The sequence below is a fragment of the Molossus molossus genome, unplaced genomic scaffold (genome assembly GCF_014108415.1).
Source record: "Molossus molossus isolate mMolMol1 unplaced genomic scaffold, mMolMol1.p scaffold_m16_p_2, whole genome shotgun sequence".
NCBI lineage: Eukaryota > Metazoa > Chordata > Mammalia > Chiroptera > Molossidae > Molossus > Molossus molossus.
The window spans coordinates 28372191-28387166 of NW_023425355.1; the positions used below are offsets into that span (position 1 = coordinate 28372191).

Genomic DNA, 14976 nt, shown 5'->3' on the forward strand with positions numbered 1-14976 from the left:
CAGGCACCAATGCCCACTAGACAGCCTGAAGCACAGGGCAATGGGTACAAGCAGGAGAGCTGTAATCCACCTGCAACCCACACTATGGGAAAAGGGAGAAAAACTAAAATAAAACAATGCTCTCTATGGAGAATAGTCAGGAGGCAGAGCACTTAGCACTGATGCCTGGGGCACAGTGGCTCAGAGCAGCATGCCAAGAGACCAGAAGAGGGCACCGGGCACAGAAGCAGTACTGTCCAAGGGAAGTTTCTTGTCCACTGAGTTGGCCAGAGCTTTGAGGAACAGGACCATTGCCTGACACATCCAGAACACGCAGGGAACTTGGCTTTGGTGATGGGCTAAGGCTTGCTGATACGGGCCTGGAAATGAGTTGCCCATTTCCGTGGAGTGATTCAGTGGGTAGGGCTGGGCTCTTCCTTTCTTCCAAGGGGTGTTGGAAACTTGGATGGAGGGGAGGAAGTGTCTCCTGATCAATGGAACAGCCACAGACATTCCAAGCACCCTCAGTGTCTGCCCTATGATGCCCATGAGAAGTTGGTGGAGAACTACACTCACCCCTTCCTGGATCGCACTGAAGCTACCAGGGATGACGCACAAAGGTAGTTCCACCAAGGGAAGCAGAGGCCACCCAACTCTTCTCACTCTGCCAGGGATTTGGTTTGGGGATCCCAAGGAAGAGAGAGGGCCTGGAAGTCTGTTTATTCGCTGCTTCCCAGAAGAGAGAGAACGACGCAAAGTAGGTACTCAGCAAGTGGAAGCCGTTATTGCTATAATCGTCCACTAAATGTGTAGGGATGGGTTTTCCAGTGGCCCCCAAGATGTGTAGACAAACCCAAGGATACTGACATTCCCCTCTAGGCCAGCAGTCAAGGAGACACCTTCATCAAGAGATTTCTTGTGCCACGTGCCAGGCACTGTGCTGCTTGCTTCACAGGTGTTGTCCCCTTTTGTCCTCCCGACCTTTTATCCTAATTCCACCAAACTACCTCCACACCCCCACCTTCCTTCAGCCCCCAACCCCTTGTTGAGGTTTATCCTGAACACTGAAGCCCATCTCTACCCCTGCCTCCTGTGAGCACTGCTATGAGTGCATTTGTCAGAGCAAATGCCTCGATGCCTCGCTTTCCCCCTCCCCACCCCAGTTAGTTAGCATTTGTCCTGTAGTTTTGTCTTTCTCTTCATGCAGACTGTCAACTCAAGGACAAGTACCATGTCTCATTTTTGCCAGTCAAAGCACACAAGTTTATTGATTAAACTGTTTATACAAATGTAGACTTGGGTGGATGAGGTTAAGTCAGTACAGCACATAGAAAGGGCGTGCACTTTTCTGATGAATAGCTTCACCATCCATCAGCTGGTGTAGGAGAAAGAGTAAACGAAACAGAATTCAACCTACGCAGCAACAAATGCATTTTCAGCACAAGGTTTGATATGTGTCTGGTCTCCACAAAACAGTCCAGCTTAGACAGGGAGGCCACCACAGGCAAGCATCCTTCATGATGCTTTATCCACAGCTGGCAGCTGAAACGAGCCCTTTACCACAGGAAGAAGTAAGGGAGCAATTTACAGTGCACATTGCCTGTAGACTGCAAAACCAAGAAGTTCCTCAAAGCTCTGTGGGAACCCTTGCCCGTCCAGTAAGAGTGTGGTCCTCGGTTTAGCAAGTGTAACTTCCACCCCATGAGGTGGTGATTGGCCAGGGCAGGACCTTCTATAGCACCCACTGCAGAGTCTTTGAATGAGAACACAACTGCGTGTTCACCAAACAGGTTTCGGGTAGATTCAGTCCCATTCTGTTTGAGATGGCCATTTAAGAGGCCAGGGTGTCCAGAAGAACCTGTCTGTTTCCATTCTTGATAAAGAGGGACATGAATGAGAGCAGCATTTGTGGACCCAGAAAGTCCCCTGCCAAGCCTGGCTTTTCAGACAAACCCATCAACGGTTTCAAAGGCTGAACCTCAGCACATCCACTCCCCTCTGATATCAAAGGAAACCTCGGGTCTGAAACGGACTTGGTGAGCATGTTATTAATAACTGTCATGCTTATTAACAAATTTAATCCGGCCTGCTGCAGAAATAAGTTGCAGCAATGTGACACAGTTTCCCGACACACTTCATTGATGTACATTTTAATCTGGCCCTGATTTTCCACACTGGCATTCACGTTATCCAGGGCACATAAAGCCTCCTTAACAGTGGGGTTGAGAGTGGGGATCGTGTTTCCAACAATGGAGAGGCTGGCCAAATGACTATTGATATTGTGGCTAAATGAAAAGCCAGCATCCTTGGGCTGAGCAAACAACATTTTCCCCTGAATGAAAGGACACTTGGAGAGGTCAAGAGCACAGCTGAAAATTTTAAAGGTTTCAGCACTCCAAGTATTTTTATATTCATAGGGGAATGGACGCTGTCTTGTTGGGTGTGTTCGATTGGCCTTGCCCCCACCTGAGGGCCTGTCCTCGGTTCCACCAGGGGCCCCAGGTTCTGTCCAATCCCCATTCTCATTCCAGGGCCGAGCCATAGTTGTGAAATCAAACCAAGTCTTGGGCTCCTCCTCATCCAGCTCTTGGTCATCGTCCCATTCCTCTTCCTCCTCCTCCAACTTCTCATTGTCATCTCTTCCTATGGTTAATTTGTAAACACAGTAGCAGGCTCCAGCCCCAATCATTAGTCCAGCAGCCATCCAACCCACTTCCCGAGCCCAGCCCATGTTCAAATCTATGCCAGGTTGTGGCAGGACAGGAGAGGGCCTTTCTCCACCTGATTGAAAAGGAATCTTAAGGCCAGGGTCTGTAATGGTGGAGAGAAGTGGTCTTCAGCCTCTCCCAAGCTCCTGTAGCTCTCTTGTGATGAATCTGTGGGTGAAAAAATAGTATTAGTGCTTTGGGCTCTGTCTGAGTTTGTGCCTCACCAAACAGAGGGAGTGGATTTTGAGTCCTAGTTTAGAGATGGAGGTTACTAGAAAACTATTTTTTGTTGTTGTTGTTGTTGTGGTGGTGGTGGTGGTGGTGGTGTGTTTGTGTGTGATCCTCTCCCTACCATCAGGATCCACCATTTCTCTTCCAGGCCCACAGAGACTGGCAGGAGTTGGGGTTGTGCTATGATAGCCAGTAGGATGACATGGAGAGGCTAACCCTCAGGTAGTCTCCTCCTCCATCAGACTCCTACCCCTAAAGATCAAAGGCAGTTTCTCCCACCAACCTCTACCAAAGTCAGGTAAATTCCTCCTTCTTCTCTTGTCAGTGCTCCTTCCACAGTGCTTGATGGACAGTCTGGCAGAAGGACAGATGGAAAGACAGCCAGCAGTGAAGAACTGAATGTGTAGTGGATGGATCAGCACTAAGAACACAGGTCCCAATACTTGCTTTTCTGAATTTTCGGCCTTTGAGTTGAAAATATTTCTCACACCCTTCAGGCTTTCCTTAGGCGGGGTTCCCTGCCCCCTCCCCCTTGTCGTCCGCCATTTCCCCAGCAAAGGCTGCCACACCCCTTTCCCTGCACCGAAATGGGAGGGGGTGTGGAGAAAGAAAGGGCCAGGAGAGGGCGACTGGGACCAGCTGGCTCAGATCCCAGCCCTCTCTCCTTCGCCACCCCCACCCAGGGTACAGGGCTCATCCCACCTTCACACCGACCTGCACGGTCCCAGGACAGTTTGCTCCTTCCCTCGCCCCGACTTTTGCCACGACCTATGAGCCAACAGACCTACAAACCTGCAGACAGACAGACAACCGAGGAGACGGAGTTCTTGGTGGACTGATCAGCACTCCGGACAAGAGTGCTCTGATTGTGTACCTTTTCTTTCCTCGCAGTCTCAGTAACCGTCATTCACTCCCCTCACCCCCGCCCAAAGTCCGACAGTTCTCTCTTAAAATGGGCACGGGGGAGGGGGGATCTCTAGAAAGTAGGTGAGAAGGGGATACAGACCCAATTGCCTGACCTGACCGTGGATCGGTGGCGTTCTTGGCCCTCTCCCACCCCCATCTCTCTCCAAGCTGAGCCCACACTACTACCGACCTGCACAGTCCGAGGCTAGTTTCCTCCTTCCTTCATAAGCCTGCAGAGTAATAGGGGGCTGGTACCCAGACAGAGGCGACTAGCAAGGAGTTCAGCTCTAGGCAGCTCTTGGTCACATGACGACCACGTCACCAGTGAGCTCTGGCCCCCAATTTCCACTCCCAGAAGCAGTGCGGCAGGCGCCAGCCTGCCCGGTACCTCCCCCCATTACACTGGTCCCCGCTACTCTTTTCCTCTATAACAATAGCAGAAACCAGAAGTGGTCATGGCTTTCTGGTGTTTGAATTGGCCTTTCTCTAATTACAGGAAGGGGCAGCACCTTTTCTTGGGTCTACCGTTTACTTAGACTTCTTGTAGAAATGTCTTACCCTTTCCTTGGCTCGGAAACTCCTGCCCGGACTCCCTTAATTTCTACCTCTTTCCACATGCAGTCACTGCACCAAAATGGGGGGAGTGTGTCAGAAAAGGAAGCCCAAGTAGTAGTGAGGTTTTTATTAATATTTTTTATTCATATAGGTTCTATTTTGTCCTTCATTTTTATTGACTCAAGCTACATTATTTTGTAACCAGAAAATACAGTAAAGCTATGCCATTTGGAAAAAAAGATTTCAAGTATATATCTATATCTATATATCTATATCTATATATCTATATCATCTATATCTATATCTATATCATCTATCTATATCTATATCTATCTATATCTATCTATACTTAAAAATATTTCCCAGTTAATAGGGAGGCTTATTTGGTTAAATTAATTTGTAATGCATTAAGAATATTTTCTTCTGACTGCACAGGGAATAGCAGCTTTCAAACAGCATATTAAAATTTAAAACCACATCCCAACAAAAAAACCCAGTGTGCATTCGATATGATTTGTAAACTGATGGATAACATGATCTATAGTAAGGTGGTCAGCATTTTAATTATGACCATTTTAGATAAGTAAACTGCTATTCCTTTCTTCCTGGATGAACTCATAGTATTAGGTGTCAGACTACAGAGCTCTTCATAGAAGATTGTTGGATGGTTTCATTCTGGCTTCAAAGGACAGACTTTATGCAGACCTCCAAATTCAAATGAATCATGTATTTTCAGATATACCTTACAAATTAGTAACTTCACAGATTATCCTGCTCTTCATTCAAAAGTCTTTATTTAAAATCTATTCTGATGTTGCATGGTGTAACCCATAAATCATCCAGAAATTAGAGAATTCCCTTTTATCTCATTGATAAAAGTGAGACTCAATAGATGGACTTTTCATTTAATCATGATGTTGGTGTATTATCTCCGGTATCTGTCATTCATACACTATGTCACACTAGACAGTAGAGATAGTGGTGAAGGTCTGTGGTGTCTATAAATCACTGCAACACTCCTGAGATCCATGTCATTTTTCCTTCACAAAAAGGACAATTCACAGTATCTCAAGCAGTTTCCAGGAGAAAGAGGCTTTTTCATTCCTTGCCTTCTGTTAAAAGTTCACTGAACCACCCCTACAAGCCCCTTAGAATAATCTCAGAACTCAGGGACAAAGTATGCAGAAGTTAGTCCCCAGACATTCAGCTGTCCCTGCTGGGGAGTCATATGCTAAATATAGACCCTTCAGGCAGCCTCCTTCTTAGAACATTGAAATATGACACCCTAGCAGGAAGCTCCTCGAGTGAGAGGCCCTGTGGGGGGAGGCCTTTTCAGGAGGTGAGCCAGGGAGCCCAGAGCGCCTGGCTGGCAAATACTCAGAAGTCAAGAAGATATTACAACTTTCTGATCTTCCTCAAACTTTTTTTATTTTCCCCTCCCCTCCTGCCCCACCTTTCTTTTATTTTTTTATTTTCCCCTCCCTTTCAAACTTTTTAGTTCAAATTCACTCACCAATCATAATCCCTATTTCTAAACCCCTACCTCATTTGTTTTGCCATCATTGCTTATACTGTTCTTTTTCTCGTCCTTTATTTTATTATAGTAGACAAGTGAATTCTATTTATTAAGCCCTACAAACAGAACTTGAAGAGTCAACTGTTCATCATTCAATTTTGAGCTGCTAAGTCCTTATATAAGTGACTTTTATTTGTTTTGAATATATGCATGAGAAAGAACTAAGGAGTATGTAAAGTTTGACAAAGCTTCAAGGACAAAAATTGCACTCTTACCTCTCCTTACCAGTATAAAATAACTGCCTCCTTTGGCACATTTTCAAATTGTTCCAGTGTATAACCCCTGACTACCACTTTTCCAGTCTGTCAGACCTTTCATGTTTGAATCCAATCCCTTTCTAAAACTTCCTAAACCCCATGGCAATAATAACCCTTTCAATTCTCTTCTTTGTCATTTGATCTACACTTTCTACCAAGGAACCTTGGGACTAGCATTTAAAATTTACTTTGCTCTTCATTATACATTCACCAACAAATATTTAAGGGCATGTTATTTGCCTGACCATTTCAAAATCAAAAAAGGAAAATCCTTAAGCAGTTCCTCAGACATGTCTGTTGCAAGTTCTTAAGCTTGCAAAAGGCAAGAGGAATTGATAGTCTTCTCAGGATGCCATAATTCCACTGATTTTCAATTTTTATCACTGTTCAAGATTTAAATTTTAGTAAGAGAGTATTGGTCTGTATTGGGTACAATGCCCACTCTTTTGCTGCGGAAAATGCAGGGTATGTAAAATGAAAAATGCACTTTCTTTTCTGAGAGAAATTTAAACTATTTCAGATATTGTTGATTTGCAGGAGCCTTTTAGCAGCTTTGGATATTAACCCATTGTCCATCTGTGACTGAGTGCTGGGGGCCGATTTGCCACAGCATGTTTTAATTTTCACACTAACTGAACATTAAAGAAGTACAATTCCAAAATGGTAATGCACAAGGTTGTCTTCTAAACCAAAACTACCTGGCTTCCCTGAGAGGATTCCAGAGTTGCAGCTATAGTTCAGGGTCTTGTCCTCATTGTTGCATGATCAACCCCTGATTTTGTCTGTATGCTAAGAGCATATGCTTTTGTCAAAAAAGACCGTCATTCATAGAGACTTGTATATAAACCTAGATCTGGATGTCCAAACCATGGATCTCTGCATTCTCTCCTTGTAATTAGGCCATAAGGGAAGCTGTCCCAATAGGAGTTACAACTGAATAATTTACCCTGAGAAATATATCTGTCAGGGGCACTGGAGGTTTCTGTCAGTTTTACCAGCTCATTCTTCTCCTGTAGGCAAGTTACTATCTGGGAAGCCATACCTCAGGAAGTTGCTTGGTGAGCCTGCAATCAGAGCAAAGATGTTGGTTTGCCTTAATAGGTGGCTTTTAGCTAAAGAAGCTTGAAGTACTCTTGCACATCATGGGAACGGCTTTGCCAAGACAAGCTAAATGTTCCAGCCATCTTAACCAAAACTCCGTCTCCTCCAGACAGTGCTTGGGTGGGAACTACCAACACTTTCCTCTGATTACCTTTTGATATATTCTATGCTTATATAAACTCCTTCACTGCACATGATCTTTCTCTAAACACAGAATCATATAGCTGATTTGGCTTCTGTTTACCATATTTTAGTCATTTTTCTAGTACTGCCTCCCAGAAGTTACATTTATATGAATTTCTGTGGAGTTTTGACTGTTTCCAAACTTCCAGTCTTTTCATTTACTCCCAAATTGTCTAAGAATTTAAAAAGTTTTACTCAAATAATAACCTTATATCTCAACTGTTAGGAAATATTCCACAGCACACCCCATGTTCTGACATTATTTTATTACTTTCCTCACTATAAAAATGTTCAGTCATTGCTGACAGGTGAATCATTGAGTTCATCAAACGAGTTGGTGAAATGGTTTCCCAGTAATTGCTAGATACTAGTTCAGCCAATTTTGTCTTGGTCCCGGTGTTTCTCTAACACCTATGTCATTTAAAGATGATATTCTCTATTTGTACCCAATTATATTTTGTAATGTTCTTTGTATGCCAGTCACTTTGTCAGTTGTTTATCTGACATAACCACTACTCAGCTGTGGTTTCTACTAAATGTTTTCTGTGTTACTGGCTTCTGAGGGTTCCATGCTTCTTTGCTAACTGATGCAAGTGATAGCTTGTTGCTCTCTTGTTTAGAAGACTGGCCTAGTCAGAAGATTTGTGCATTCTCAGACACATTGATTCGCTCATTCAGGGTTGTGTTATCTGATAGGCCCCAGAAGATATTAAGATTGCTTTGAGTGAAGTGTATAACACTCCCCACAAGTGAGAATATGTGGGACTTTTGGAGGCCATCCACCCAACATCACTCTCCAACTCCAACCTTTATTTTTCTCAAATGAAAATAGCTTTATAGTAATTTTTCTCATGAAAAGAATGCAGCCTGGGGGTGGGAAAGGGCAGAACAAAAAAAATATTAAGAAAGTAAAAACCACACTCTCATTCCAGGTCTCCTTTTCTGATTTTTTTTTTTTTTCATTTCAGATCTAGGACTAGATTTCAGAGGAAATGGTAGACATTAATAGCTGGGAGGAGGGGAGATGGAAAGAGAGGTTGCTGTCCCAGGAGCCTAGAGAAGGAAGAAGCAAAATTTTCAAAAATTACAAGTGGCCAGTAGCCCCAGGGGAAGATGCTGTCTGTTTCTGGTAATCCGAGGAAGGCAAACACAACTACAGGGAGATGGGATTAGCAAAGAAGAAAGTAACAAGGCCTGGTATGGGGGAGGGAATGAAGGGGGGCGGGTCCTCTTCTGCCGCACTGCTGGTGGGAGGGGAAATTGGGGACCAGAGTTGGTGGATGACGTAGCTTTCACGTGACCAAGAGCTGACGTGTGCAGAAGTCCTTCTCGTTCTGGTCGTTGTTCCCTCTGAGTACCAGCTCCCCACTGCCCTGAGGGAGATCGGGCCTGTTGCAGAGAGAAGAAGGAGGAGGAAAAGGAAATTGTCCCCGATTTCAGTAGGTCAGTGCCTGGGAGATTCCATAAAGTGGGGGCGGTCCAGGATTTAGGGCGGAGACCGCGGCGGGTCCTGAGGCGTCTCCGTGGTCTCTCCTACTCGTCACGGGCTTTCCAGGACATCTGTCCTGCTTGCAGTTCATTTCCATGCTGCGAAATGGTTAGCAGGGAGGTGTTAGGGGAGCAGCCCAGAGACCAAAAGGTGGGAATCTGCTGGGAGCCGAGACCGTAATCCGGAAAGGGAGCTGGGGCCTTGGTGTTGGCCCCCAGTCCTCCAGGACAGTGCTGACCGGGATAGGTTGGGCATGGGGGATGAGGTGAGAGTGCAACGTGATGGGTCAGCAGAGCCCCGAGAGAGGTTGTAGGGGTGGGAAACACTTGACAACCAGACCTCCGAATTAGGAAGGAATTTAATGTTCTGGGGACTGGTCCGTCCACCAAGCACTCAGTAGCGGCTGTTTCCCGTCTTTCTGACTGTGGCTGTGTCGTCCTGGCTGTGTTTAGTGGGTCTGAGCCTCTCTCAGGTTGCCAGCCTTTCCGTAGTTTGCGGCACCACGCCAAGAAAGTGAAGAGGAAGGAAATTAACCCTGATCGGTGAAGGTCGATTTGAGGGTAAGGCCATCTGGGGACCCTAAAAAGGGCAGTGGTGGGGGTGGGGAGAAACCAGAGATGGCAGTAATGTAGGTTAGGTCTAAGTCTGAGTATGTCTGTAGCACTCCTGGGGCTGTGGTAAAATGGCATGCCGTGTGTGTGTGTGTGTGTGTGTGTGTGTGTGTGTGTGTATGTGTGTATGTGTGTGTGTGTGTGTGTGTGTGTGTGAGAGAGAGAGAGAGAGAGAGAGAGAGAGGGAGAGGGAGAGGGAGAGATGGAGGTGGGGGTGGGGCGGATGGGGGGATGACAGAAGGGAAACCTATCAGATAGTTTGTTCATAATCCTCCTCTCTCAACAGTAGTTAGTCCCCATGCTTTCGATCTGTCATCCTGCAGGTCTGCTGTAGCAGGTGGCACCACTTGAAGCGAGGGAGGAAGTTTCCTCGGATCAGTAGAGGTCGGTGTGGGCGTGGGGGCTGATTGGAATGGGGGAGGGGTTGGAAATCAGTTGTGGTTGGACAGGCTCACCCAATCCTATCTTATTTCCCTAACATCCCTCCCATTTCAGGCTAGAGAAGGGGCAGGCAGATGCATGTTTTGGATGACATAGAGAGGTTTTTTAAAAAATCTGACAACCTGGATAGTGAATCAGAAAGGCAAGGAGTGGACAGTCAATCCATCAAGCTCTCAGTTCTCATTGGCTCTGGTCTCTCTGCAGATTGCAAGGGTTGTTGGGTGTGGCATAACTCCAGGGGAGGGGAGAAGGGGCAAACTGCCTGTCTGGAGGAGGTGAGTGCAAGAGTGCCACTCCCGGGGGACACCCCAGGTTGGGGTGGCTGAGGCCCCAGCAAAGAATATGGGTTCGTTCCATTGCCTTTATCTAGGCTGGGGAGGGTAGGTGGAGGGTGAAATGAAGAGGATAGAGAGAGTTTATTAATAATCTACATTTCCTACCAAATACTCATTTACTATTCTCCTGGCCCTCTGTGCAACTCCTTGCATAGGGCAACACAAAGAGAAGAGAAACTCAAACTCCATTTTCTTCCTCCACCTCTAGGTTCACCTCCAGTATCAACTATTGTGGCCTTGAAGTGGCTGAAGACAAATACCTTCCACAGGCTGGCACCCAGGCCCATAGTTCTCCCCAAGCCTGAGTGACTACTCTGTTCCTTGGTCCCTGCTATTGTCAGGGACGATTGCATGGGCTACGTCAGGAAAGTAGGCTGGGTGACTGCGGGGCTGGTGATTGGGGCTGGCGCCTGCTATTGCATTTATAGACTGGCCAGAGGAAGAAAACAGAACAAAGAGAAAATGGCTGAGGGTGGGCCTGGGGATGTGGATGATGTTGGGGACTGTTCTGGGGCCAGGTACAATGACTGGTCTGATGATGATGATGACAATAGTGAGAGCAAGGGAATAGTATGGTACCCACCTTGGGCCCGGATTGGGACAGAGGCGGGGACCAGAGCTAGGGCCAGAGCAAGGGCCAGGGCCACCCGGGCTCGAAGGGCTGTTCAGAAAAGGGCTTCCCCCAATTCAGATGATACTATTTTGTCTCCTCAAGAGCTGCAAAAAGTTCTTTGCTTGGTTGAGATGTCTGAAAAGCCTTATATTCTTGAAGCAGCTTTAATTGCTCTGGGTAACAATGCTGCTTATGCATTTAACAGAGATATCATTCGTGATCTGGGTGGTCTCCCAATTGTTGCAAAGATTCTCAATACTCGGGATCCCATCGTTAAGGAAAAGGCTTTAATTGTACTGAATAACCTGAGTGTGAATGCTGAAAATCAGCGCAGGCTTAAGATATACATGAATCAAGTGTGTGATGACACAATCACTTCTCGCTTGAACTCATCTGTGCAGCTGGCTGGACTAAGATTGCTTACAAATATGACTGTTACTAATGAGTATCAGCACATGCTTGCTAATTCAATTTCAGACTTTTTTCGTTTATTTTCAGCAGGAAATGAAGAAACCAAACTTCAGGTTTTGAAACTCCTTTTGAATTTGGCTGAAAATCCAGCCATGACTAGAGAACTTCTCAGAGCCCAAGTACCATCTTCACTGGGTTCTCTCTTTAATAAGAAGGAGAACAAAGAGATTATTCTGAAACTTCTGGTCATATTTGAGAACATAAATGACCATTTTAAATGGGAAGAAAATGAACCTACTCAGAATCAATTCAGTGAAGGTTCACTTTTTTTCTTTTTAAAAGAATTTCAAGTGTGTGCTGATAAGATTCTGGGGATAGAAAGTCACCATGATTTTTCGGTGAAAGTAAAAGTTGGAAAATTCATGGCCAAACTGGCTGAGCATATGTTCCCAAACAGCCAGGAATAACTTCTTGATTTTGTAGTTTAGAAGCAACACACATTGTAAACTATTTCTTTTCTCCACCTTGTTTATATGATAAAGGAATCCTTTCAGCTACCAATTTTGAGTAATGAATATCATATTGTATCATCAATGCTGATATTTATCCAAGTTGGTTTTTAGGTCTAAGCTGGATGAATGAATGTCACTACATGTTCTGAAAACATGTTTGTTGCTTTTTATCTCACTGCCTATAGTGAAATATTTTTACTATTTCTTCTGTATAAGTGACAGTGAATCAATTCATCCTAAGTTCTCTCCTGTCATTTGCATTAACTTCATTTGTGTATCATCAATAAAGTTGTGTGTTAATGCTGGAAAGAAAAAAAAAAGAAGAAAGAAATCATCCTTGCCCTTTTGTTTATAATCTAGTTGGAGAGATAAGAAACATGCAAACAAAATAACTGAGAATATCTGGACTCATTGTCAAATATGCATTCTCAGAGCACAGAGGAAGCAAAGGCTACTACAGTAGTAGTCAGCTACAGATTTATGGAGGAAGCGGCCATTTAAAAAGAGTCCTAGTTAGGACATTCCATGAGATGGGAGTGAGGGGGGACTGATGTAGGAAAGGCATGGAGGCAGGAACTTTCTTCTTATGACAATGAGAAACTAATCTGCTTAGAATGGAGTGTGTAGGGAATGGAAATAAATACATTTGGAAAGCTAGGCAAAGAAAGTTTGTGGAGAGTTATTTGAACATTATTCCACTGAACACAAAAAGCCACTAAATATTTTTTACTGAAAAGAATAATTGGAATTCATATAAAAGTCTCTCTCTCACCTACTGTGCAGTATCCAGGAAAGTGGCAAAATGGACCCTTTCAAACCCTGGTGATAGTAATTAATTTACATTGGCACAAGGTTTGTGGAGGGCTATTTGGTAATACATATAAGCCTTAAAATATGTAAACCCTTTGTCCTAAGAAAATTATTGAAAAATTGACCAAAGACCATATGTACAAGACTGTGTACCCCAGCACTGTCTAAAATAGCAAAACTTGGAAACAAGTGTCTAGCACATTGGATTGGTTAAATTGATTAAGAAATATTCCACATGGTATATGATAAATATGTTGGTTTAAATTCATATTGCCAAGAAAAGATATTCATCATACATTGTTAAGTGAGAAAGGCAGGTTAGATAGCAGTATTCATAGTATGATTTCATTTTTTTGAGAATAATAAAACATGTTTAAATAAACACTAAAAACTGAATTATAGATACCCAAATAATAACAGTGGTTATCTTTGGGTGGAAGGATAATGAGTGATCTTTTTACCTTTTTACTTTTTAATAATTGATGTGTTCTTATTTATCTGAAATGAAGATTGAATTTTTTTGGAAATTTTTGAAAAAGGAAAGTGTTGGGAATGAAGCAGGTGATTGGAGCATGTACTGAGTGGAAAAATTAGGTTAAAAATGAGGTGGGTTGAAGTTTCCTCTCTGAAATGATAGATGGGTGGTAAAGATGATGCTTGTCAGGAGGATTAAATGAAGTGATACATGCAAAATACTTAGAATGTTCTGGCACATAGCAGTTAATTAAGAAAAGAAAGCACTTTTAATTTCCTAGAATGCAGGGTTAATAGTTTTTTTTTTTTTGACCTTTGTTTTGCTGGGGGCATTCTGCCATGTGTCAGTGTCATTTAAAAAATAATAACAACAATAAAGGTTAACATTTATTACGTGACTACTGTGTAGAGTTTTGTTATTCCTGCAAGGCAACTGTTAGAATAATTTATCAAAGGAATAGTTCTTACTTTTTATTTCTAAGGACTCAAAGTATTTCCTCAGACATGGTCTCACCAGCTCCCACAATATATTCCTAGTTGGTTTGGAGGTGTTATCCTGCTTTATATATGAGGCCAAGAAAGGGTAAACTTCTTCGTTTATGCTCTAGTTTTCACCCCAGGCTTCCATGTATTTACTCTAATGTTCTCTAGAGTAGACAAAAACCGAGGGACTGGTAGGCTTAAAGTTTTTGGGCATGGTGACCCTACGGAATCAAGCATATGTGGGGACTCATTTGACACCAGTTTTAAAGGAGGAGGTGAGGGGAAGGGGAACTAAAATTTTTCTTGGTTTATTATTAGATAGGAGAAAAAGTTTTGAGAGGGAAGGCTAATCCATTTAAGACTGAATTTGAGGTACCTGTGCGGCATCCATATGGAGACACCCTATTATCATTTGAATGTATTGATCAAGCACTCAGAGAAGAAGACAAAGCTGCAACTAAAGATTTAGAAGCCACCAGAGGATGAATGATAATTGAAGATATGGGAGTGGATGTGATCCCCAGAAAGAAGGTGCAGAGTATAAGCGTGGAGGGCTTCAAAAAGAATGATGTAAGGGACTTAGAGAAACCCAGAATTGAAACTGAGTATAAATACTTCCAGACACTTTTACTATCCATATATCTATATACTCTATTCATAAAATTGGACAACACTGTAGATAAATTTTCAGAGCCTGATTTAAAGTTTTTTTCTATTTTCTCCTAAATGATATTCATTGGACATACTTGAGAAAATAGAAACAATGAGAACAAACTTGTCCCCTTATCCAAATATGTACCTAACTTGAAGATCTAAGAAATATTTAGATCAAGCCATGTTGAACTTGGAGTGACTATCATGCCTGGGATGAAAATGAGGTTAAGTTTGAGTAATAAAAAGCCACCATGAGGCAAGGGCACAGGCCTGACCAGCATTCTTCTGCTCTTGCGGGTCTTTTGTCTCCTTCCCTCCTTTCTTTCCATTCTTCCCACTAACTCCTTTGCACTTCGATCTTTATTTCCTCCTTCTTGGAGATGATTGGCAGTAGTCTCTTTGTATTTCTGTGTTTTGGAGTGAGCATTTAATTCCCATGACACCAGATCATACACCAGCGGGCATTTAATACAGAATAATAATGGTGTTTGCTGTGGTGATATGGTGATCCTGGATGTGACTGAATTACACGAGTTTTTGGAACCCTTGTTGAACAGAGACTGAGAAGGAATTTGTCTTTAGCGTGGCACAGCCCTATGTGCCCTGCATATACTTTAATGTCCTGCACCTGGTATTATTTAGAACAA

The 14976-nt window shown here is 43.6% G+C and overlaps 2 protein-coding genes across 6 annotated transcripts; one reads left to right on the forward strand and one right to left on the reverse strand.

The window, feature by feature from the left end:
* Positions 1–1810: 1810 nt before the first annotated feature.
* Positions 1811–4067, reverse strand: LOC118636308 (protein ARMCX6-like). 4 transcript variants are annotated; one of them, XM_036271391.1, is made up of 3 exons: positions 4015–4067; positions 3633–3710; positions 1811–2855 (listed from the first exon to the last, which is right to left on the reverse strand). In XM_036271391.1, exon 3 carries the CDS (start codon positions 2708–2710, stop codon positions 1811–1813), a length of 900 nt encoding a protein of 299 aa, XP_036127284.1. In that variant the 5' UTR covers positions 2711–2855; positions 3633–3710; positions 4015–4067. The 4 variants fall into 4 exon arrangements, with proteins under 4 accessions (XP_036127284.1, XP_036127282.1, XP_036127285.1 ...); XM_036271389.1 differs by lacking the exon at positions 4015–4067 and adding an exon at positions 3202–3272 and having other exon boundaries at positions 3633–3703; XM_036271392.1 differs by lacking the exon at positions 3633–3710 and having other exon boundaries at positions 4015–4062.
* Positions 4068–8792: 4725 nt separating this feature from the next.
* Positions 8793–12228, forward strand: ARMCX3 (armadillo repeat containing X-linked 3). 2 transcript variants are annotated; one of them, XM_036271536.1, is made up of 5 exons: positions 8793–8939; positions 9438–9545; positions 9920–9980; positions 10242–10312; positions 10581–12228. In XM_036271536.1, exon 5 carries the CDS (start codon positions 10724–10726, stop codon positions 11861–11863), a length of 1140 nt encoding a protein of 379 aa, XP_036127429.1. In that variant the 5' UTR covers positions 8793–8939; positions 9438–9545; positions 9920–9980; positions 10242–10312; positions 10581–10723; the 3' UTR covers positions 11864–12228. The 2 variants fall into 2 exon arrangements, with proteins under 2 accessions (XP_036127429.1, XP_036127428.1); XM_036271535.1 differs by lacking the exon at positions 10242–10312 and having other exon boundaries at positions 8810–8939.
* The last annotated feature ends 2748 nt before the right edge of the window (positions 12229–14976 follow it).